Source organism: Centroberyx affinis, unplaced genomic scaffold, assembly GCF_046629955.1.
Source record: "Centroberyx affinis isolate AG114_WGS23_722 - 3 ecotype Tasmania unplaced genomic scaffold, CSIRO-AGI_Caff_v1 ptg003698l_1, whole genome shotgun sequence".
Taxonomy (NCBI): Eukaryota; Metazoa; Chordata; class Actinopteri; order Beryciformes; family Berycidae; genus Centroberyx; species Centroberyx affinis.
In genome coordinates, this window is record NW_027281590.1 from 129,667 (window position 1) to 155,231 (window position 25,565).

General features: G+C 41.7%; 1 protein-coding gene across 8 annotated transcripts in view; it reads left to right on the top strand.

Moving 5' to 3' along the window:
• The window catches only part of LOC139662031 (focal adhesion kinase 1-like), a 45,668-nt gene extending 22,188 nt beyond the window's left edge, over nt 1-23,480 (top strand). For 2 of the 8 annotated variants that reach the window (XM_071540622.1, XM_071540618.1), the window contains 21 exons: nt 141-158; nt 2,592-2,648; nt 3,798-3,818; nt 5,865-5,962; nt 6,284-6,368; nt 6,647-6,747; nt 7,053-7,168; nt 7,627-7,727; nt 8,365-8,454; nt 10,071-10,275; nt 10,371-10,482; nt 10,592-10,666; nt 12,717-12,824; nt 13,716-13,820; nt 17,304-17,366; nt 18,376-18,415; nt 18,560-18,663; nt 20,632-20,787; nt 21,379-21,459; nt 21,937-22,022; nt 22,136-23,480. In XM_071540622.1, coding sequence (XP_071396723.1) covers nt 141-158; nt 2,592-2,648; nt 3,798-3,818; nt 5,865-5,962; nt 6,284-6,368; nt 6,647-6,747; nt 7,053-7,168; nt 7,627-7,727; nt 8,365-8,454; nt 10,071-10,275; nt 10,371-10,482; nt 10,592-10,666; nt 12,717-12,824; nt 13,716-13,820; nt 17,304-17,366; nt 18,376-18,415; nt 18,560-18,663; nt 20,632-20,787; nt 21,379-21,459; nt 21,937-22,022; nt 22,136-22,262 — 1,949 coding nt within the window. In that variant the 3' untranslated portion in view covers nt 22,263-23,480. Of the gene's footprint in view, nt 1-140; nt 159-2,591; nt 2,649-3,618; nt 3,622-3,797; nt 3,819-5,864; nt 5,963-6,283; nt 6,369-6,646; nt 6,748-7,052; nt 7,169-7,626; nt 7,728-8,364; nt 8,455-10,070; nt 10,276-10,370; nt 10,483-10,591; nt 10,758-11,873; nt 11,878-12,716; nt 12,825-13,715; nt 13,821-17,303; nt 17,367-18,375; nt 18,416-18,559; nt 18,664-19,257; nt 19,267-20,631; nt 20,788-21,378; nt 21,460-21,936; nt 22,023-22,135 lie in introns of all 8 variants that reach the window. The other 6 variants (XM_071540614.1, XM_071540621.1, XM_071540615.1 and 3 more) reach the window with 5 other exon arrangements.
• Nucleotides 23,481-25,565: the final 2,085 nt, after the last annotated feature.

Consider the following 25,565-nt stretch of genomic DNA (forward strand, 5'->3'; position numbering starts at 1 on the left):
CTCTCTCCCTCTCTTCTCTGCTCTCTCCTGCTTTTCTCTCTCTCTCTCTCTCTCTCTCTCTCTCTCCCTCCTTGTCACTCTCTCTCCATTCTGTCCCTCCCTCCTCTCCCGTTTCCTGCATGCTCTCCTGGACCCTGCAGAAGATCTTAGTGGGGATGGTAAAGTTTTGTTGTTTATTAATCTCTCCATTGTTCCTTCTTTCTTGTCCCTCCCTCCACTAACACACTGCACCCCACTGGGATGGGTGGTGTGTGTGTGTAGGTGTGTGTGGGTTGATGGGTGGGTGTGTGAGATGTGTATGCATGCCATGTATGTGTATTGTACTATATGACTGGAATGATTCAGAAGTGAAAAATAAAGATTTTTCAGCAGAGCTTCTGTAGTTTCTCATGTTTCAGTGATTGGAAACATGAATGAGTCCCCAATAGCTTTAACATGTGTATGATCTGTTAGAGTAGCTTACTAAAATAGTATTGTGTTATGTGTTGTTTGTATGTATGTGTGTGTGTGTGTGTGTGTATGTGTGTGTGTGTGTGTGTGTGTGTTTGCTTTTTTAGTGGCATATCACTGAATTTCAGCTTTGAGATGTGTCTGCCCTTGTCCACAAGAATAATTTTAAGTGGTATTCCTCTTTAAGGGCACTGCTCCAATGTTCTCTCTCTCCACAAAGAGGCTTCACACACACACACACACACGCCAAGCCAGATACAGAGTGGAGTAGGGAGAGGTTTGCTGGATTCAACAGCAGCTGCATTCCTGGCTATAATGGGCTAGCTAGAGCACACACACACACACACACACACACACACACACACACACACACACACACACACACACACACACACACACACACACACATTTTCCCTCCAGTGGAAGCAAAGAGAGACAGAGTTAGAGCAGTCAAACTTAGAAACAGTTGATTCTTCAGAACAAATCCCTAACCACATGGGAGTGAATATGCAGCAATACAAACAATGGACCTCACACTGCAAACTAAGAAACAACTGTATGAAAAGATTTCCTTTTCTTATTATGTGCAACTAAAACCATTTAAACTGCAGATTAGACAGCACTGAGAGGATTAGACGGTTTGAAAAAGTCACGAACGATTCAGTTTGAAGCCAGCATTTCAGCATCCTCCAGTGTGTGGCGCATGTGGAAATACTGATAAGTCGAGCTGGAACAAAACTCAGTCAAGTATCCGCTTTTTGTTTTGCTGCTGCCACAATGTGTTTCAGCAAATAAACCATGAGTTATGAAGACCACCTTTGGTTGAAATGTTATGTTGTGTATTATCGGTTTATTTAATAAAACACATTTTGGGGGCAGCAAAAGAGAAAGCTGGCATACTTTGCTCTTTATGATGACTCCTGCTTTGGTCCATCTCCTATGATGACACATTTTTGGAGGTGTACAAAAGCTCATTTCTTCTCAAACCTTTTTTGAAACATACATCAGCATTGGCTACTAACCTACTAGCCAAAGGTGTTTTATTCTACCTACCCTACATAGCAGCCATTTGACAAGAAAATTGGCAATAAGCTTTAGAAACAGATTTCTGATGAGTTTGGGGACACATTCCCACAGAATCTGATAAATCCTGAGCAGAATGGCGAGGGTAACATTGAGGACAACAGATGTTTGACTGTGTTTCCAACAGCTGAGTCTGCACACAGCTTTTATTTTAAACACTACCATCTGGTTAGGATAGACTGTCCATCTTTCTCTCTCTTTCCTTCTCTCTCTCTCTCTCTTCTCCCTCTCTCTGTCTTTGCCTCTCTCTATCTGTCTGATTCTGCACATATTTTACTCTAAACACTACCATCTGGTTACATGACAGACTCACTATTTCCTTCTCTTCCTCTGTAAATCTGTCTTTTATCTCTCTCTCTCCTTCCCCCTCTGTCTTTCTGTCTCTCCTCTTCCATCTGTTTACAGGACAAGACTGCTCTCTCTTTCTGCCTCTATCTTTCTCTTTCTTTGTCTTGACATCTCTCCCACCTTTCGTTATCTTGCTCCTCTCTCTTTCGCTCTCTCTTGCTCTCCCACTACCACCACCACTACTCCCTGTAGCCCAGCTGCTCTCACACAGACAGACAGATATGCACAACACATGCTCAGCTGACACTCTCCGCCAAGTGTGTGTGTGTGTGTGTGTGTGTGTGTGTGTGTGTGTGAGAGAGAGAGAGAGAGAGACAGAGAGAGAGCTACGTGGGTGTTTCTCTGCGCAGGACTTGTCGAACTTTGGGAGTTAGCTGCATGCTTTATTTCGAAGTTAGCTGCATGCTGTTTTTTGGTGCGGTCTAGTTTTTGCTACATACGTGTGTGTGTGTGTGTGTGTGTGTGTGTGTCAGGAACCTGGTGTGGCAGAGAGGACACACGGTAAACTGACCAACGGGTGCATGTTTGTCCTGTTGTTTGTTCATGTGGATGTATTTATGTGTGTGTGTGTATGTTATTTTAGACTTAACAACCAGCGTGTGTGTGTATTTATGTGTGGTGGTTATGTTATTCTTGTGATGTTACAGACTTACTTAAGTTCTCTCTGTGCATGTGTGTGTTAATGTGTACATGTGTATCTAATCTTACAGAGACTGATGACTATGCTGAGATAGTTGATGAAGAAGACACGTACACCATGCCCTCCAGTAAGTAACCTGTTCTGTGTTCTCTTTTAACTACCAGCTATAGTAATTAAAGTAAAATACTAAAGCGATCAGCCTCTGTTGCCCTGCTACCTTGAGTACCGAGAGTCAACATTTAGCAGCAGTGGAGCAAGAGAACAACAACTTTACTGACTGTTTCACTGCTATTCTTCTCTCAAATGCTTATTTTCCTAAAGTGACATCATTCTACTATCTAATAAAGCTGATTGTGCCGTGGAACTTTTCCAAGAAATACAGGGAACACACCCGCATGGGGAACATCTGAATGGTTAGGTTAGGCCAGATTGGGTTAGTTTAGGGCTAATCAAGGTTAGGCCAGTTTGACCAGGTTACACAGTGACAGTGGAGACGCTGGCTGGGAGCCAGACAGGCGACAACACGGATCAAACCCTGGTCCTTGGAGACAAGTTACTTCTGTCCAATCCATTCATATGTCCAGTCAAAACCCTGTAACTGTCGGGACTTAAGTTCACTACTTTTGGCTGGATAGTTTGACCAAAAGCCAGTAAGTAATGGTAGCTTTAGCTCACTGATCCTATACTTTTAATCTGGATATTTTGACCAGTTCTGAGACAGAAGACTCGTGTTTGATTGCGTGTCCTACTTTCTCAGAATCGTCTGTGTTCTCCTTTCCTCCCACAGTCTTTCTCTCTCTTTCTCTGTCTTGCTTTAGTATTTTATTTCTGTCTCTTCTCCTCGCTCTTTTTTTGTCCCTTCGTTTTCTTTCAATTCCTCTAAACAAACTTTCTGCAGAGTCATATTTTCCCCCTGTGTGTGTGTTTGTACATGTGTGCATGTGATACTCCCTTAAATTCAGAAGCCTAGAATCTGATCTCTAGGAAATACAGCTGTATAGCATAATAATAGCTGTATAGCAGACTCACTCTATGAATCATCCTATGGCAGTATCAGCTCAGCTGTTCATTCATTCATTCATTCATTGACTCAACAGCAGGTCAAGATGAAAGACAGGCACCTAATGCTTCTTAAATCACCCATGTCTGTGTGTATGTGAGTGCGTTTTCTGAGCTATTCTCCAGCTATTCTCAAACTTAAAGCAGCTGTCTGGCTCTCCCCTTCTCTCCCTCTCTTCATCTCTCCTTCTTCCTCTTTCTCCCAACGCCAACACAGTGAGCTATGGAGTAGTTGAAGGTAAAACTCCCTCTCTCTCTCTCTTTCTCTGTCCTGCTTAAATACCTTGAGATTTTGAATTTTAGTTTAATATTTTTCTTCGCCAGGCACTTACCACACTGTAGGGAAAAAGGTTTTGTATATGAATTTCAGTTAACCAAGGAACAGCTAATTTGCCTTGTTAGTGCAACTAGCTGCAACCTGCACCTAACAATACCCTTTAGTTTACATGAGAGATGCTAACAATGCTAACAAGTCTTTGCTAGGGTAGCTGGGGGAGCAGTGTATGAAGTGTTTTTTCACCATTATTTCACAAGTGTCTGGCAAAGAAAGATTCAAAGACTCAAGGTATCTCATATCCAGTTTGTTGTGTAGTTGTGGTTGTTGGTGGGTTTTTTTTATACAACCCAGGTCATTCAGCTCTGGTCTTGGAATTAAAAAGGCAAGCCCACCCAAAAACAGAATGCAGAATGTTATTCCTATAATTTTGACAGTTTAATCAGTATTTGTTAACATGGACAAGTCTCTCCAGACCTCTCCAGCTGAACAACCTGACCGTATTAACGTTGTTTTTTGGCTTGGTTGTCATTTTGTCATCCTTTTGGTGTCAATTTCTTGATTTTTTTTTCATCTTTTTTGATTTATCTTGATGGTTTTATTGCTTTTTTAATTTAGTCCACTGTGGGTCTTGTTCTCTGCTGTGTGAAATTATTATTTATTTGCTGCAATAAATTTCAGTATGGAATTTATTGCAGTAAATCTTGTCATGGAGTGGTTTTTGTTTAGATTGCTGAAGTGTTTGGTGATACTGTTTGTATCTGTGAAGTTTTTGTGTTTTTATTTTGGTTGAGTCAGATTGTAGAACGTTGCTGATGAGTTTCACATTGTCAGTGTCCGGCATAAACCTCTTGAATCCCACCTTCCTGTAGTTGACAGCTGACATTAATTCGCCCCTGTAGAAACAGTTTCATGATCCAGTGGACCAAGCCAAAAATATTGATAATGCATTGTAAAATGTCAAAGCATCAAAAGGAAAATCTATTAGTTTGATTCAAATCCTTTTGGAGGGGACACAGACTACATTGAATATGTTTTGGCTCCAGTATCGCACTTTATTTAAATGGTCTGAACATTTCAGTAGAGAGACCCTCCTCCATTCCCATGTGGTTTAGTGAGGTTGTGCTGCATACAAAGTGATTCAGTCATTTGATTGCTGGGTTGAATACTCTACCGTACAAAGCCGAGTCCAACGTTTTGGACATGGATTGTTAATGTTTACATGCACAAAGTACTCCAGATATTAGCCCATGTCCCTGTTTATGTGTTTCCTCATAGCCCATCTACCAGTATCCCAGTATACATGAATAAATATTTGGGCAGACCACAAAAACCAACAGAAGTTGACAAGCTTCAGTATCCCAGCTAATATGGGTGTGTCCCAAGTGTCTTATTTGTGATAAAAGCATATCTAGATTATTGTAAATTAAATAGGGTCCTGATTGATAACGTACTGGTGTGCATGTAAATGCTCTGATTGTGTATGAACTGTAGGCCTTCATGTGCTTCTTAACTGGGTTTGTGTTGGTGCGTGTGTCATTTTGTGTTGCAATGTACATGTCAAGTCAATGTTTGTCAAGTAAGAGGTATCGGGATAAGGGAAAAACCTGGACCAAAATGTATTTGCGTGTACTTTTAATGGTTTGCCAATGGGTGGGGCTTACCACAAACAACAATATTTTGAGTGCCAGAAAGTTAGACAATCATTGGAAAGTATTTAAAAGTCAGTTTTACATACTTTTCTGTGATTGACGAATTACCTGACACCATCTGAATTGCCTTGACCTGGTAAACCCCATCCATGTGGTTCTCCAAGTCGGTTAAAACTCAAGAGAATTACTTGCAAACACTATTTGGCCCGGGTTTGCTCAGAGAAAGCCTGTCTAATGTAATAGGCCTTTCCAAAGCTTGTATGAAAAAAACAGCAGATAAATCTTCTTCTCCTCTTCTCTCCTCTTTTTTTTCCTCCTCTTTCCTCCACTTTGATTTCACTCCTCTCTCCTCTCCCAGCGCGGGACTATGAGATCCAGAGGGAGAGGATAGAGTTGGGGCGCTGCATAGGAGAGGGCCAGTTTGGAGATGTACACCAAGGAGTCTACACCAGCCCGGTATGTACAAACACACACACACACACACGCACACACACACACACATACACACACACACACACACACACACACACACAGGCACACTTTTTGCACACACCTACATGTGCTTGTACCCTTTACCAGACCTAGGCCACCTGGCTGGAGCAGTGGATGGTGGGGTTTACCACAGAAAATTTGATTAAGTTGATGTTCAAGTACTAAACAGTCTCAGGTCTGCTCCTTAACACCAACAAATGTAAAGATCAGATGACATATTTATGATGAAGATGATATTATTGATTAATCTGCTTATTAATGACTTGTGTGTTATGTTTTCTGCAGGACAAGCCGGCTCTGTCTGTAGCCATTAAGACCTGTAAGAACTGTACATCAGACAGCGTCAGAGAGAAGTTCCTACAAGAAGCATGTAAGACCATACTGTGTTTGTGTGTGTGTGTGTGTGTGTGTGTGTGTGTGTGTGTGTGTGTGGGTGGGCATGTACGGGTATCGCATGTCACCCTCCGCCTCCCTCCTCGTCTTTCCTGACACTAATAATTTTATATGTGCTGAGTGTCAAGTCAAGTTTATTTATACAGCCCTTTATCATGAGCATGTCTCAAAGGGCTTTACATACCATATCATATACATATACCATACTACATCTGTGTCTTAGTGTTAATGTGTGTGTTTTTTTTCTCTCTGCAGTGACCATGCGTCAGTTTGACCACCCCCATATCGTTAAGCTGATCGGAGTCATCACAGAAAACCCTGTGTGGATAATCATGGAGCTGTGTACTCTTGGAGAGGTATGCTGAGACTGTGTGTATGAGAGAGTGTTTTCTTTCTATCATTAAAAGTAGTGACATATATTGACTTCTGTCCCTCCCTCTATCCCTCCCTCCCTTCTCTCTCTCCTTCCCATTTCCCTCTGTCCCCCTTCCTCTGTCTCCACCCGCACTCACTTTCTGCCCCCTCATCTCCCCTCACACCCATACACACACTAAATAACACTCTGTCTCTTTCTCTACTACCTCTTTCTGTCACTCTCTATCCCCTCCAACCCCTTCCTCCATCCCTGTCCCTCTGTCTGTCTCTCTCTCTGTGTCTGTAGTTGCGTTCGTTCCTCCAGGTGAGGAAGTACAGTCTGGACCTGGCCTCGCTCATTCTGTTTGCCTACCAGCTCAGCACAGCGCTGGCTTATCTGGAGAGCAAACGCTTTGTACACAGGTACACACACACATACACGTGTCTAACACACCTCCATGCATGGACACACACACTGTCAACAAACCTAGCTAGACCCCTGCCTGGGGAGTAGCAATCAGCTTATGTTATGTTTGTGTATATTGGATTCACATTATTATCATCGTATCAGAGATTATATTGAAATTCAAACCAAGTAGAACAGGTTTAGGCAGGTTTGTGTCAATTAGTGATTGTGGCTATAGCTGATTTTTATTATGTATTTGTTATATTATTATTATTGCTATTTTTGTTGATATGTCACAATACATCCCTTATGCCATTTGGATGCTTTGCAGCTTAGAAACCAAGAGTACAAACAGTGCATGGGTGGCCTCAGTTGGAGAGGAAGCTGTGTTAGCGTTATTGAGCTGTGCAGAACATTTTTTTTAGCTTCATGATCTACGATACAGGCCTAACCACAGCCAAATATTGACTTCCAGGGACATCGCAGCACGCAATGTGTTGGTCTCCTCAGTAGACTGTGTGATGCTGGGAGACTTTGGTCTGTCACGATACATGGAGGATAGCTCTTACTATAAAGGTAATGATACACACACACACACATATACATATGTACTTAGCTTTGTGTTATGCTAGGGGACTCTGGTATGGCACAATATCTCATATTTCAAATGTAACCAAGAGAGAGACTTTACCCCCTCTTTATCCTCATGTAACCTTCCACACTGTTACATGTTGCCACCTAACGCTGTCTAAAAGTCAAGGGAAAACCCCGGTGGCTGACACTTTGCTTGACTGCAGTCTCCTGCTGTTTGTTAGTTTAACACAGTGAGGAGTGCTCACCTGGGACCAGTCTGTCTTAGTAGTCCCAGTAATGTTTCTATGGTTGTGTAGCCTGACTGTCTTTTCTAGTTGCCAATACTTTAGCACCATCTACTGGTTACATCAGGCTACTGCAGCATATTGCTTATGGCATTGTCATTAAATGACTCCATTATCAGTCAGCTATCTCAGTTTGATCTTTTGCATGACTAATCAGAATATTGCCTTCTCTCTCTCTAAGGCTCTAAAGCTAAACTTCCTATTTAATGGGTGGATGCAAATTCAGTAACCCAGTTACTGACTGACTAGCGTAATATAGTTATGTAGATTGCTCCATACGCTATACCTTATGTTAACTGTGTGTGTGTGTGTGTGTGTGTGTGTGTGTGTGTCAGCTTCTAAAGGTAAACTGCCCATTAAATGGATGGCTCCTGAATCTATCAACTTCAGAAGATTCACCTCTGCCAGCGATGTCTGGATGTTTGGTGAGTTGCACATATCTGTGTGTGTGTGTGTGTGTGTGTGTGTGTGCGCGCGAGCTGGACATGTACTTTAGTACATCATTTGAGAAATGGCTCTTAACTAGTTTTTCCAGAGCTGCTACTCTGTTTTGTCGTGTTTCACATCAGATTTAATCATCTTACCCTCTCCTCACCTCCTCCGCTGTGTGTGTCTGTATCTACTATGTACTGAGTGTGATCTAACCTAAATATAAACATCGAACAAAAAGTTAGGAAATTTGTGTTTGGTAGATTATTTATCTGTTGTAACAATGCTTCTTGGCAATACATTTTATACCATTGGAAAGCCTGTTTATTTCCCTTTTAAATGGTGCCCCATTTAAAAGGGAAATGCCCCATTTGTAAGGAACATGCATTTGTGGGATGAGCAGCACAGCTGAGTATGTGGGTTGCGCTCATGAAAAGTTTGCCAAATCTTCTCTGCCAATGCCAAACAGCTTATTCTGCTGTTGCTATTGACTCTTGTTTTGAGCTTCCGGTACCCCCAGGTGCTGACAATCAGGTACCTGATTGGCACCTGCACTGGAACCTGAACATGTGGAGGAACGTTATGTTCAGCGATGAGTCCAGATTCTGCCTACGGAAGTTGGATCGTAGGGTCAAAGTGTGGAGAAGACGGGGGGAACGCTATGCTGATTGCTGCACCGATAGAGTAACACCTTTTGGTGGAGGCAGTGTGATGGTGTGGGGCGGCATCTCCATCACTGGAAAAACGAGGCTTGTCATCATTGGAGGCGATCTCAATGCAGAGAGATATCGAGATGAGATTCTGCAAACAGTGGCAATCCCATATCTCCACAGTCTGGGACCGAACTCCATCCTCCAAGATGACAACGCTCGCCCCCACAGAGCGGGGTTTATCAGAGACTACCTCCAGAATTTGGGAGTAGAGAGAATGGAATGGCCTGCCAACAGTCCTGACCTCAACCCAATTGAACACTTATGGGATCAGCTTGGGCATGCTGTTCGTGCTAGAGTGACCAACACAACCACGTTGGCTGACTTGCGACAAATCCTGGTTGAGGAGTGGAATGCCATCCCACAGCAGTGTGTGACCAGGCTGGTGACCAGCATGAGGAGGAGGTGCCAGGCTGTTGTGGCTGTGTATGGTTCTTCCACACGCTATTGAGGCTCCTGACTGTTTGTTAAATTAATAAATTGTAAAATTGCCAATATGTCTTGTTTCTTCCTTGTTCCTGATAGACTTCAATCATCCAATCCACCAAACAACACCAAACAAGAGTCAATAGCAACAGCAGAATAAGCTGTTTGGCATTGGCAGAGAAGATTTGGCAAATTTTTCATGAGCGCAACCAACATACTCAGCTGTGCTGCTCATCCCACAAATGCATGTTCCTTACAAATGAGGCACCATTTAAAAGGGAAATAAACAGGTTTTCCAACGGTATAAAATGTATTGCCAAGAAGCATTGTTACAACAGAGAAATAATCTACCAAACGCAAGTTTCCGAACTTTTTGTTCGATGTTTACATGTAAATGACATATGTGTTAATATACTGTATGTGTGATAAAAAAAATTTTTATGTGTCGTAAACAACCCTGTCTCTTGTCTCTCTAGGTGTGTGTATGTGGGAGATCTTGATGTATGGCATCAAGCCCTTCCAGGGGGTCAAGAACAATGACGTGATTGGCAGGATAGAGAACGGCGAGCGATTGGCCATGCCCCCACAGTGCCCGCCCACCCTCTACAGTTTGATGACCAAGTGTTGGTCGTACGACCCCAGCAAGCGGCCGCGATTCACCGAACTCAAAACACAACTCAGGTATGAAAGTGTGGGTGTGTGTGTCACTGTGTGCTGAGAATAGACTCTCATAGAATAAACTATTTGACAATTAATGTTGTGTATTATTTGTATAGTACTATACTGGAGGAAGAGAAGCTTCAACAAGAGGAGAGACTTCGAATGGAAATGAGGAGACAAGTCACGGTGTCCTGGGACTCTGGAGGGTCTGATGAAGCACCGCCTAAAGTAAGACTGAATGACTATCTTCTCTGTCACTCTCTCAATTGTATTATTTTTTGTATTTCAGTAAGTTGGAATTTACATGACTCTTAACAAACTCTCTTTATGTCTCCAGCCTAGTAGACCAGGATACCCCAGTCCTCGTTCCAGTGAAGGCTTCTTTCCCAGCCCCCAGCACAACCACTACCCGGTAAAACACACACACACACACACACACACACACACACAGCTCCAACAGTGTCTTTCATCCACTGTGACTGCAGCAGGGTTTCCCCCTGACTGTCACTAAGGTTTAGGTGATAACAGCACCAGTGTGGAGCGGTATAGATGAAGATGGGGGAATTCAAGACTCTGTAAGACCCTACAACAACTTTTAGGAACAAACATGGTGCTGTTGCAACCCATTCAGAAACACTGTTATTGTTACTTATTTAGAAGCCACATACTAGAATAGATACAAAATATATTGCAGGATATTTACTGTTAGAAGTTTAGACAGGCAGCCTAGGAGGGAGACTCAATATCCTTGTTAGTGTGTGTAGTGCTTCTTGCAGCCCCTTGTTTCAGGTCTAAATTCACAAAATGATAAACTTTGATACCAAATAGTTATTTTTATTTCCCATTTTCAGGTGAATTTGCTGGTAATTTCCAGGTTTTCAAAAGTTTGGAAATGCACAAAAAAGTTAGGAGAAGTATGGAACAATATTTTTGTTCAGTCTCAGTCCCCTGCCATCTCATAAATTCATTCAAATCATATTGAACACTGACCAAATTCACAGACTTCAAATCCAGTGAAGAAATTAAGGTCTGGAAAAACTACAGGAAAAAGTATGAAATCAAAACTGCATAGGAACCATTTTTACAAGAAAGGGGCATTAATCACAAAGCTTAAAAACATTCTAATAAAATGTTCATCTCATCCTGTTAACCCTCTAAATCACCTCATGACCTCCTGGGTTCCCAATTTCCAGGTAGAGAGCTATGACTTTAAAGATTTATCCAGTAATTTTACTATTGGAGCTACACTTGGTCAAAAGACAGATAGAGAGAGAAGGAGAGCGAGACAGAGAGACATGGAGTGTGTCCCGTATGTGTGAAAGACAGAAAGAGAAATGCAGAGGGAGAGAAAATGAGAGAGTTTCTCTGCAGTTATTCCTCTCCTCATAAACCAAGCAGACAGCAGGCATTTCCTGTAGTGCTAAAACCCACTCACACATGCACACACACACACACACACACACACACACACACACACACACACACACACACAGTTATAACCCAATCTCTAGCTCTTATAAGCTTCTCTCTCTCTCTCTCTCTCCTTATAAGGACTTGAGGACTTGAGTTTCAACACTTATTGAAGTCAAGTCTGATCATATCACAAGTTACAATAACAGCTATGTATTGTGGTAGCATGTAGACCAGGAGTTTTCAAACATTCGGTGAGGTCTTGAGCAAAATTATGGATTATTATTATCATCATTATTATTCATAGTAGAATCAGTATTAGTGGAATTAGTATTATTATTTCTTTGATTTCATTCTTCAGTTAGGACAATGCAGAAATCTATCCATGTGTTTATTTGGAGTTTGTACTCTGCATGTAGATGTGTTGGTCATCAGTTTTGGAGTTTAGAACTGAATTAATTAATTAATGCATAACTGATTGACTGCGTTCCCATTGGCCATGGAATTTCTGGAATATCATGGAATTCTGAGAGGTGTATTCCAGACAGAAAAAGTCAGGGAATTTGATATATTCTCTAGGGAAGTTTGGGAATATCGGGTAATTTTACAAATGGGACAATTTTACAGGAATATGCTAAACTGTATTTTACAACTTGTTTTACACATTCAATGCACTGTTCTGAACTGAAAAACAGCATGAACAAACCAGAAAGCAGGAAACTTGTATTAGGTGGAAAGTTATGAAAATGTCATGGAATTTTATTCCATATAAGGGCTACAGTGGAAACCTGGATTAATCAATTGATTTATTCACTCATTTGTTAGTTGTTCATTTGCTTATTCATTCTTCTTAGTTCACTCACTCATAGCAAATTAGTCATACATCTTGGACAAACTTCAAGCAGAAATAGGGTATTTATAGCATTGTTTATTCTTCTTCTCATTCTTAATATTTATATTTTCCTCTCTCTCTCTCTCTCTCTCTCTCTCTCTCTCTCTCTCTCTCTCCCCCCTCCCTCTCTCTGTCTCTCCCTCTCTCTCCCTCCCTCCAGCCATCAGCCCATGGTGGGGTAGGAGGAGTGGGGGGTAGCTACCCTCCTCATGACTCCTGGAACCAGCACAGACCTGAACACACCGCACTGTGGAGCCCTAACATGGAGGTACACACACACACACACACACACACACATACGCCTATCACTATATGCAAAAAAACATACATTTGCATAGTGGATATTGGACAGGGAAAAGCCACTGAAATTTCACCCATTATATTTTCCTATGAGATGGTGAGAGGAGAGGTTTTATATATGTTTTTGAATCTCAGCAGCTAGACTCAAATGCCATCCATTAGTGAACATATGCCACAATGTGCTTGGATTTCTTCTGGTGAGATTTCACCTTACACCCTAAAATCCATCCACTAAGTCCCATTACGATGCATTCCAGCAACCTGTACTCAGCTTTGTTAGCAAGAGAGATGGAATGAAAAAAAATTTAAAGGAAAATTGTTGTTCAAAACCCCTAAATACAGATTAACACATCATATAAAATGTTGAACAATGTTTGTGTGGCAGTTTAACCCAAATTGGGTGAATGCTCTAAAGCAAACATTCACATACATCTCTATAATTACCTTTTCATTTGAATTGAACAGAGCAGGCAACGTAGCAGTAGTGAGGTGCTGGCACTTCAACCATACATCATTTTTTTTTTCGACAAGACCACTGAGTGCTCAGTCCAGGAAACTAAAACTAATAGCAATGGGGAAACTTGATCCCTTCAATCATCTTTATTAACCTATGCGCTTCAGAGCAAGCTCCTTCATCAAGGCACAATCCAATCAATCATTGTGCGGGCCAATAAAGATGATTGAGGGGATCAAGTTGCCATCCTGAACCTGTTTTCCCTGTTTTGCTACTTTGCAGACCACTTCACTGAGACAAAAAAATCCCAAATAGATACATTTTGACATAATTTTGTGGCACAGCAAAATGTGCAAAGAGTTCAAGGAGGAAGAATCCATTTGTGAGTGACCATGTTTTCTCCAGGACACTGGATGTGTAGGCCAGGCTCTGATGGAGGAGAGGCTGATGATGCAGCAGCAACAGATGGAGGACGACCAACGGTGGCTGGAGCAGGAGGAGAGCTTCATGGTAACACATGCGCAAACACACACACACACAAACGCTCACAGTCTCTTGACTATTGCCATTGGGCATATTGGGGGGGTGGGAAGGAGTTGGTTAATCAAAGAAGTTGAGCCATGTGTGAACTAAATAAGATTACTAAACTCATCTGGAAACTACTTTATTTTGACAACAATAACAACTTTTATGCTCCTCCACTCAGTTGTGTAAGTCCACACATTGGCACATCACTGGCATCAGTGTGTGAAATTTAGAATCCAGATGTGAACTGCATCTTGTCTTGATTTCTAGATTGCATTGGCAAAGGTCTAAGCACGCATGAAAATAAGAACTAAACTAAAAGTAGAAAATGTCATCAGACCACTAACTTCACTAAACTGGCATGGAAGGAATATCAAAAATTGTAATAAAAATCCTAACAAATGGAAATTGTAAAACTGTAATAACCCTGAGTCGGCATGGCCAATACTATGACGGATCAATGAAAAAACAAAATACATGTTAGTACACTGATAGTCTAAAAATAAAATGTAGTAGAGTAAGTAAAGCGGGTACTCTTTCCACTTCATACCCCCTCTCTATGTTGATCTATATTGGACACAGAATATTATATATAATATATATATTTTCAGATCTTCAAACTAGTCGAGGTGTGCTTGATTTATCCGACCAGACACTGAGACATCCCCAAAGGAGACACATCACCACTTTTGCAAAACAAGTCTGTTTTTCTTCTCTTCTCTGGTCAGGTTGTTTTTCTTTTTTCCTTGATGTGGCGTTTTCATTTTTGAGCCAGGTGGAGGAGTGCTGAGCGACACAGACATGCAGATACAGACAGACAGACAGAGAGAGCAAGGCAGAGAGGGAAAGACACAGAGAGAGATGGAAAGAAAGAGTCTTGTGATGAGGAGTGATGTCTCCTCTCTCTATTTATCAGGCTTATCTGGCCTTCCTGTTCACTTGCTGTACCAGCTCCTGTCTGCAGCCATCTTCACTCCCTCATAGTAAGGGTTTGCTTTAATTCAGTTGGGGACACAGAATAGCACTGAATGCCCACCGGTAGTAATAGCTGCACTCATTTCACCCTTTCCAGGGTTTTTTTAATCAAGACCCAAGGACTCTCAAATACATTCAAATGAAAGCACAAAGGACATCAAAGCAGGACAGAAGGGCAACCCGGTGGTTCCACTACTATCTTGTCATTGCTTTGGGTTTCTGAATGCACTCTGATAGTCGAATTGTTCTTAAAGTGAGTCTTCAATTCCTTATCCCTGCCCAAAACCCTTAACAATTCCAATGGTAACTTAAACACCTAAGCTAAGTAAAAGGGGGGTAATGGCATAGAAACTTTTTGTATTAATAGACTGCTCCAGTTCTGGGATTCCTGAATGTTGATTTTCTCTGATGTTGCACGTATCAAGTCGTGTGTCAGATAAACATCTAAAAAGTAATTGAAGTTTGAGGTTGTTGACACTATACACAGTTTTTTCATGCTCTCTCCATGAAATAGACTAACCAGGAGACTCCAGGTGAAAGCTGTTGTCTCTTATTGATTTCTCCCGTTAAATCCTCTTCAGTCATGAAGGGGAGAGGAAGAGGAAGGGAAGGAGACACATTAAAGCAGGATTTTAAGCCTTGAAACAAATGAGGCATGGATTATGCAATGACTGTGTTCAGAAGGTGGTTCTAATGTTTTGTACGCTGAATGTGTGTCGGAATACTGAATGGCAGAAGTAATGGAAGAATAATATATTACTTCAGTCTTTCCCTTTGTGCTACTGGTCAAATATACAACTAGTGTTTGTTTTGAAAGTGAGGAGGAGGAACAAGAAAATGAGAGAGAGGGGAAAGAGGGAAAGCAAGGGGAGAGAAAGAAGGTAGGGCCAGAAAGAAAGAGAGATGGAAGTTTGGGAGGAAGAATGAGAGTGGAAGAGAGAAGGAGGGAGAAAGGAAGTGGGATTGGCAAAAGTAACGGAGAGGGTGGAACGAGAGAGCAAGGAGTCACCCATCAGAGAGAGAGAGAGGGAGGGAGGAGAGGAAAGCAGAAGGAGATAGAGAGAAATGGAAAGAGTGGGAGGGAGAAACAGAGAGAGAGAGAGAGAGAGACAGAAACAGAGAAGGAGAGTGAAGCGGTTGGATCTTTTTCTCTCCAGGATTCTGTCTGTGTGGCTCCTTGGAGCTTTTCCTCCTCTGGAAAAACTTGTCTTTCTCCCTCTCTCAGGGATTTTCTGACTCAATTTTTCTCTCTTTCTCAGTCAATCTCTCTCTCATGTCTTCCTAGTTCTCTCTCATCAACTGAGTTTTTCTCAGTTGTCCATCTCTCTCCTTGATTTTCTCTCTGTTTTCTCAGTCTCTTTCTCTCTCTTGATATTCTTAGTCTCTCTCTCTGGCTGAAGTTTTCCCTCGCTCCCCTCTATCTCTCTCTCTCTCTTTCCTCCCTCTCTCCGCCTTTCTTTCGATGGCCTTCGCTCTCTCCTTTCCTCCTCCCGTCTTCTTCGAGCTTTACTCTCCCAGGATGCATCTCTTCAAGGCCTGCTTCACCAAAACGGTACCAAAAAACTGAGCGAGAGAGAGAGAGAGGAGAGAGAGAGAAGACAGAAAAATTAATCTTAACTAGCTAGCTAGCAGCAGTAGGAGTTGTGCTTGGTATTGGTGGTGTGGATGTGGACACTGTGTCTTGTAATGTTATTGCTCTTTGTAGGATTGAATGCCGTGGTTAGACTCTGCAGTCATGATGTTATCTTAATGTGAACAGGAATGTGTTTGTGAATGACTGCTACTGTTCTTTCTTACTGATACATGAGTGACTTTTTTAGGCAGTGTAGATGGATAACATTGCTTTCCAGCATTATTAATAAAAACATTGTGATTGACATTGTGGGCCGCAAAGAAACAAAACTATCGTGAAAAGCTGCTGCTGGTCTTAGGCATTAACAGAACTGACTGTCTGCAGAACCATTTTGCTGGTAAAATAGTTCAAGTGTCTGGTGAAATTTGGCCTGCGGCTGGTGAATGAAATAGTTTCTTTGTTGCTTTGCATAAGCCTCTATTTCTCTAACCTACTGAGGACAGCCAAACTCCTACAGGATAAACCCTGTTATTTGTTTGTTTTTCATGTGAAAGTCCTATCGTTCTTTAGCATGACCTTCGTAAAAACCTGAATGAATGGAAGTCAAAGGGGCGATCACAACATGTATTTTTTTTTTTTTTGCAAAGTCCTCATTCACCTTAAAGCAAAGTGCTCCTGTAAGTTTAAGGTGAGAAAGATTATTTTTGCAAGAGTTATGCAACATGTTGCAATTACCCCTTTGATTCCTCCTCATTTAGCAGTAGCGGTGGATACATTTTGCTGACGTTTGGGACTAAATGGATCAACTGATGCTGAGAGAAACAGTTGAGAAATATATTGTTAGTTTTGTTTTTTTATTTTTGGATTTTCCCTGAAGTTTCTCTCTCTGTGTCTCTTTGCCTCTCTCTGTCTCTCTGTAGAAGGCGGAGCCCAGAAACAGCAGAGGAAGCATCGACAGAGAGGACGGAGCGCTACAAACACCGGTCTGTCACTGTGTGTGTGTGTGTGTGTGTGACTGTCTAGAAAGATGAAGAAGATCCTCCAGTGTTTTGTATGTAAAGATTTTGTTGCTTTTAACATTGAGAAGAGGCTGTTTAAGGACTGATGGGTTTGTGTTTCGCTCCCATTATCCCACCTTGGTTTGTGTTGTCAACTTGCAACTTACTTACACACACACACACACACACACATACACACATATACACACACACACACACACACTGGTGGAGAGAGGAATGCTAGGGTAAAAACAGAGAGGAGAAAGTGGAAATGGAGAAATGCTGACTGCTAAAGGAGAGAGGGAGAGCAAAAGAGATAAAGAGGAGAAAGACAAAGAATGAGAAGGACAAGAGAAAGGGAGAGGCAGGCAGACAGAAAAGCGTCAGACTGATAGACAGAGAGAGGAAAAGAGTCTGGGAGAATGAAAGAGTGTATTCTGTCAATATGCCAGGGAGGGTGCTGCCTGCACACCAACCACATGACCACAGAGGGCTCATGGGAACTTTAAACCCTAGAGCGCTGCACAGTACCACTCTCACTGTGGACGAGGTTCATAATATCTTAAAGCTGCACTGACACAGTTAAGGCAACATTACCAAGATCATCTATCCACAGTGTCAAATGCAGTAGTAAATGTGGGGAACTCTCAGAAATAGTATACACAATATCAACTGTAAATTCCTACGTATTTTATCTTATATTCAGAAATCATTTAAAGAAATCTTAAGTGAAATTAGTATTGGTTTCACATGCATTAACTTATGGTGAGATTACATTAATACAGGCCTCTTATTTCAAGATGTAGTTTCATGTTTCATTCATTTCATGGTTATAGAGGGCTAATATGAGTTTAAAATCCTCCTTTCAACAGTATAACTTTGTAACATGGTTATCGTTTCCTACCAGTTTACTGTGATTTCACTAACCTGCTGTGTGTGTGTGTGTGTGTGTGTGTGTGCGCGTGTGTGTGTGTGCGTGTGTGTCTCTCCACAGGGTGGAAGCCAACATATCTACCAACCTGTAGGGAAACCAGGTGAGAGAGCTAGCATACTGACATACTCCACACTAGCATATTAGCATGCCTCATGTTTAGCATATATTATACTTACCATGCTAGGATACTTCATACTAAAGATTCTTTCTCTCTCTCTCTCTCTCTCTCTTTCTCTCTCTCCAGAACATGTGGCCCCGCCTAAGAAGCCCCCCCGCCCAGGAGCCCCTGGTCACCTAGGCAACCTGGCCAGTCTCAACCCTGTGGACAGCTACAACGAAGGGGTCAAGGTATACACATACACACACGCACACACACACACACACACACACACACAAGAAAATTCCTTCATTGTGCCCTTATTTAGTCTCCTTCACATATGAAAGTCTGGCTTCTTACTGTGTTGCATGCTTGGTTTGGACATTCCTACACCGGCATATTATGGGTTTTCAAATTGCTTTCAAAACTGTTTTGCACTGTGCTGATGGGTTGCATGCTGTGCCAGGCTCTGCCATGTCATACCTTGCCTGTGGTTGGCTTTGGCCTAATTTGCTCTCCCTCTTCTCTCCCCCTGCACTACTTCCCTCCCTCTGCCGTTGCCCTCCATCCATCCATCCATCCATTCATCCATCCTGTACCCTTCCCCTTAACACTTCCTCCCCTTATCATTCCCTCACCTTATCCTCCTTCTCTATCCTCCTTCTCCCTTCACCTCCCCACCATCACCCCATCCATCCATCTATCCATCCATTCATCCAACCCTTTCCCTCTTTTTGTGCCCTCCTCACTCAAATGTCCCCCCACTTATTTCCCGTCACACCCAAACACCCATCCCCCCCCCCCCCCCCCCCCCAAACTCTCCTCCCCTCGACCCCCCCCCATAGCCGTGGAGGGTAAGCTGATCTGTGTGTGTGTGTGTTATCATTGTAGAGATAGTAGTCAGTTGTTAGTTACCATCACTTACATGTAATACTTTAACATCCTGAATGTTAGTCTGTCAGTTTTCTTTGCCAGAGACTTGTCACAACATAACAAGCACCGTTTCAGCATCAGCACTTCAGAAAACAAAACACTGTTTGTTAGCATTGTTAGCATTCCCCATTAAAAACAATGGATACTGTTAGTCACAAGCTAATGAACTGGCTTCAGGTTCATGGTAGCCATTAGTTTCAATGAGTAATGCTAACAGGTGATGTTTTTAGGGTAGCTTAAGGAAAAATGGCGAAACCTTTTTACAAAAATGTGACAAATGCATGGTAAAGAAAAATGAGACTAAAATTCAGTAAGTCAAGGTATCCATTTAATGTCAAACAGATGTGCAGTAGACATCGTAGATTGATCTCTGTGTGTCTGCCACTGTGTCTTTAGAAAGAGATTTAGTTAGTTAGCATTAGTTTCACATCATTAACTGGTTATAGGAGCAACATCCACCCAAAAATGTAATTCATTTTATACTGTTCCTGTGATTGCAGACAGTGGAGCAGCTCCTGTCTCGTTTGTAGCTTTGGGAGAGACTTATGCCCACAACCCAAGACTTGAATATAACAAAAGTGAATTCTGTTTTAAGGTGGATTTTCGCTTTTAAATCGAGCTTTACACCGAGTCATTTTCTCAGCACTCTGTTAAAGCTGTGGTTCTCAAACCTCTTCAGCCACGCTCAGGCCACGCTTTATCTCCACTTTTAACTATAGCTGTACCACACCATTTAAAAAAAATGTTGTTGAATCCACTGGCCAGTTGTGTGAATTGAGGTGATTTCAGTTTTAGTCTGTCACTACACAACTGACCCTGTCTGTTAAATTAAATTGGCCCTTGCCATCACATTTTAACATGGTACTAACAACTCAACACCCTCATCGGTCATACTAGAACTGGACAAGGACAAGAGTCAGTTGTGTGTTTGTGTGTGTGTTGTCTTCCTCCCCTGTGTCTGATTTTTGTGCTGTTAGATACTGCCACCCAGTGTTGTGTCTGTGTAACTACAGTGACATATTTAATACTGGCAGCTGTAAAGATCTGTTTTTATTTTTTTCTTTATCAATTTTAGTGCATTAGTTTTCTTTGTTAAAGGTCCAATCTGTAATCATCCTTGATTTAAAAAAAAAAAAAGTAATAATAAAGGTAAAAATAAAGGTAACGCAACAATGATTTCTTCCAGCCTCTCTGGATATACGTGATAGATTTACTAAACATTTTGTGGGGAAGTTTCTGATTCTCATTGGCTCATTCTGATGGTCCTCCTCTCCTCATTGGTCCAGCTGCAGCCCCAGGAGATCAGCCCGCCTCCCACCGCCAATCTGGATCGTTCTAACGACAAAGTGTACGAGAATGTGACGGGATTGGTTAAAGCTGTGATTGAGATGTCCGGCAGGATTCAGCCTGCAGCCCCGGAGGAGTACGTCCCCATGGTCAAGGTAGGACTCAGTCACACGCTCTGACAATAAGGCATAGAGTTAAAGAACAGAAGAACACCTCAATGTGCAAAACAGGATTATTTTGACTGAGATTTCACTGGCTAATCCAGACTGTGCTGACATGAAAACTGCAAGAAAAATATTGTGTAAATGAAACTCCTGACAATGTGGGAAACATATACTTAGGGTGTGGAAGAAAACTCTACTTTGGTGAAACAGGTCACCAGTCAACAGGAGTATAAGCAATACATGTTATGTCATGTTAAGTTAGAGCTTCCATGGACATCTTGGAGACATCCAGGTGCCATTCTGACAGCAAGACCTCTGGCATAGTAGGTTATGGCATAAGGGTTACAGTGAGGTGACCATGTTGAGTTTTCTTCCACATAAGCTGTCGTGAGGTGTCAGAGTGTCTAACATAGATATCTTTCCCTCATTTTAAAGTATCCTGACAAAGGTTAAACATGCTTTATAAAACAGATTTAAAAGTGGATGTTTACTGAAGACTCATTCAAAAATCTCATGTCTTTCATATGTGTATTCTAATGTGTTTTGTGTGTGTGTGTGTGTGTGTGTGTGTGTGTGTGGTAGGAGGTGGGTCTGGCATTGAGGACTCTGCTTGCAACAGTGGATGAGACAATTCCTGTGCTGCCAGCCAGCACACACAGAGAGGTAAACACACACACACTCAAAAATATCATAATTTTATCATATACACATCTGTTGTCCGAAGTACTATGAGTGCATACAGTTTTAGTGTCGACAACCCTAAACCTCTCCAGGACTATATAACAGTTAATTTGAAAATACCTGACTTCATGCATGCATACATGCAACACATCATCACATTTATTTTCACTTGTGTTATTGCAGATGTAATATGTTATTCAACGGTCTTGAAATGGCCCAGAAGCTGTTGAATTCATACTTAGCGTTGTTGATAGGGAGGATGACATCAGCGCTCAGATTATAGTTTGACATGATATATTTACATCTTCTATTCTGTTGTGTTCTTTAACAGATTGTAATGGTCCAGACATTAAATTCACCACTCCCTGAACTGATAGGGAAGATAGGGTTAATATGCTAGTTTGGATATTGTTATATCACATACAGTATGAAATTGTAATTTCATCTCTGTTGTCACAGATTGAGATGGCCCAGAAGTTGTTGAATTCAGACCTGGCGGAGTTAATAGGGAAGATGAAACTAGCCCAACAGTATGTCATGACAAGGTAAGTGCAAATACACTGTATATGTTATACTGATCATGATAGTTTGATAAAGATAATGTTTTAGTATTATGTCACATTAGATATGCAATAATTGTTTTCTGTATGTTGTACAGTTTACAACAGGACTACAAGAAACAGATGCTGACGGCAGCTCACGCCCTCGCTGTCGACGCCAAGAACCTGCTGGACGTCATTGACCAATCACGGCTCAAGATGATCGCCCACACCCGCCCACACTAGCCCAGGAATCCAATCAGGCCAGGGGGGAGGGGCCGGGAGATTCAGCCGCAGCCAATCCGGAGGGAGGAAGGCGAAGGGGGAAACGGAGGGTGTAGAGGCTCTCGGCCAATCACAGAGAGAGATGGATGGATGGATCTGCAGATAAACTGATAGACGGATGGATGGACAAATAGACAGATGAAGGACTAAAGCAGGCAACTCCTGTCACTTCTCCCCCTCCCTCGCTCCTCCTCCATCGCTCTCTCCCCTCCTTCCTCCGACAGACATTCGTTCATAAACTCTTCCTTGACTTTTTTTCTCTCTGGTGACGTCCATGTTTGGTTGATATCACGTTGTTTTGTACTTCTGTCGTCTTGTTTGGTTTTGTATCCAGAGAAATGCTCTTCTCTCCCATCACGTCTCTTCAAGGACGAGTTTTTAAAATCACGTATTACTCATTTTTAATCATTGAGGAAAGCAAATCTCACCAGGGTTTCAGAGGGGTGCAACAAGGATTCTGGTTCAGTTTTGGCCCGTGGCCTCACTGAGACGCTGGTTTATGTTTCATGGCTCACTTGAACAATTGCGAAAATATTTTGGTGAATGGACTCACCAAAACTTGCCACATGAACACGTGTCAAACACAATCTCCACATACGCGGGATGCAACAACTGGAACTGAAGAGCCAGGATGAGGAGGATAATGAAGATGATCATGACGATGCTTAAAACGCGCTTTTATATCATTATTAATTATTATTATTATTATTATTATTATTACTATTTTCAGCCTTGCCTCTCTATGTCTCTCTCTCTGCCTCTATCTCTTTGTTTTTCAGTCTTCCTGTGTTTCACACCGTTATTGCTCTTGCTTCAAAATTGTATGGGCGACAATTATTGATTTATAGATGCTCATAAATGTTGTAAGTTCTCGCTTTGTTTTATTTCTTTCTTCATCATCTGGCATGAAGCCGAAGGATTCTCTATCTATCTATCTATCTATCTATCTATCTATCTATCTATCTATCTATCTATCTATCTCAGGCATCAGGAGCTAGCATGAAAATGAAAATATGAAAGCTGAATTCTGAAGAAAACACTAAATCTCTTTTTATGGAAAAACTTTTTTTTTTTAAATGCCACAGGCCACTTTTTAAGTTAACTACATAGTAAATATACAAAGAAGCTATATTTTTAACACTTTTCTGAGGCATGGATTGTTACTGAAGTAGGGAGGAGAGAGGGAAGGGATGAAGGGGAGGAGAAAAGAGGGGTGGGGGGGTCTATAAGGAGGGTGATTTTGTAGTTTCCCTCGGAGATGTAACGATGGGCTGCCCTACGCAGAACGATCTGCAGTCTAGTTTGGATGATTTGAGGGGGGAAAAGGAACATTTCACTCAAAATGCTCTGATACTGATATTATATTCAGAACTCCAAGAACTTTTACAAGCAATGGCTCAACTGTGTCTGTTTCCATCTGCATTAACTGTAATTTTTGACAGAAATATTTCCTCAAAAAATGTAAAAAATGCCATACGGTTACTTTATTTTTTGCTTTTGTATATTGAAGCCAAATGTGTTGTTGCATCCTTCATGTTGTAGATTTCTTATATTGTGTCTCTCTTCACACAGATGTTTACTAAGATATGACAGAGCTGCGGTCAAACGTCCTTCAGTTTAGTCGATCCAAGAAGTGGATTTTCAGCTAAATTTGAATACTGTTTTTACAAAAAAGGCTGCTTGATATTCAGAATTTAATCCATTCTATAATGAAATCATTGAGGATTAATTCTTTGGCATCACTAGCTGAACTACAACTGCAAGTGACTGAATTGAAAGTTTGTTTTACACCTGGGTCTAACCTGAAAATCCTCTCAAAAATCCACCAGTGATATTATATCCAGGACACATTAAACCGTGGTTTCTTAAACTATGGGCTGGGACCCAAAAAGGGTCAAGGGCCTGGTCAGGAGGTCCCAGCGTTGGTTCAAAATCTTTATCTCCAACATGATTCTCTCAGTATCGCTATAACTCTCTCCTCATTCTCCCTTTTTCCTCCCCCATCTTTCTACCTCTCTCAACCCTAGTTATCTTCCCCTTTATTCTCCCTCTTCCTCATTTTCTTTTTTCATTCTCTCATCATCCTCTCTCTTCCTCTTCTCCACCACCCCCTCTTCCTCCTCCTTCCTTCACTGTTTCTCCCTTTCTCACCCCCATCTCTCTCCCTTCCTCTCTCTACCTCTCATCCCTCTCTGATTCTCTCTCTCTCTCCCTCCCTCTCTCTCTCCAGTCCACTGTTCCCTCTCTTCAAGGTGAGCAGTATTCTCAGGAAGGAGTCACATGTACAGTTCCTAAACCAAGCAAATAAAAAAACACTGTTATCATTATTAAACACTCTGATTCGTTCGTCTTGTTTTTTGAGCCTCTCACCTCTCTCCTCAACTGTCCTGTCGTGTCTCTCTCTCTCTACAAATCTCTCTTTCCCTTTCTCTACTCAGCATTGTCAATATCTGACTGTGTTCTGTATGCATATGTGTGAGTGTGTGTGTGTGTGTTAGAGACAGAAAGAGAAATTGCTCTATACACACTGCTTGTTAAATTACTTTCCAAGCTCTATCCTCATTTGAGCTCCTGATTTCACTCCAATCATCCAATCCCTGATCCCAACCTTTCTTTTTTGTGTTATTTGGACACACGTATGAACTCATCAGACTAAACGAGCCACAGAATCTCTGTCAACCAGCATGTCGGCGTGTAAACATTCACCACCCACAACCGTGGACACATAGTTGACCTGAATGACTGAGAGAGGCAGCACTTGACTCCATCAGAGGACAAGAAAACCATCCTCACAGCAGGATTTCCACACTGCCCATTCCACCTGCCACTCTGGTATCAGAGAGTTAGACCCAGACAACCCCCACGTCTTATTCTCACCATTAAAAAAAACAAAACCCAAACCACCTGTAAGCGCTACAGAACCTCCTCCACCTCTATCACCCCATTGATTGCAATTTGTATTTTCTTATTCTCATTCTGGGAGGACGATGCTTTCTCTTCTGTTACTCTCTCAGAGACACAGAAATTCAAAATTCATTACCCACCTTCTAAAATTTAACTTAAACCCATCTGCTCAAAAAAGTACTATGTCTTAATGGCAGATTTTATGCAGTTGCTCTATTTTGTTGTATTTGTTTCTATTGATACATAACCATGAGGTTTCATCTTTTGTAATTTTATTTAAAAAGGTATGACTTTATAGTGTGCTTGTTTTCTATAAATCCTGCTATTTAAATCAGAATCAGGTTTATTTTTGCCAGATAT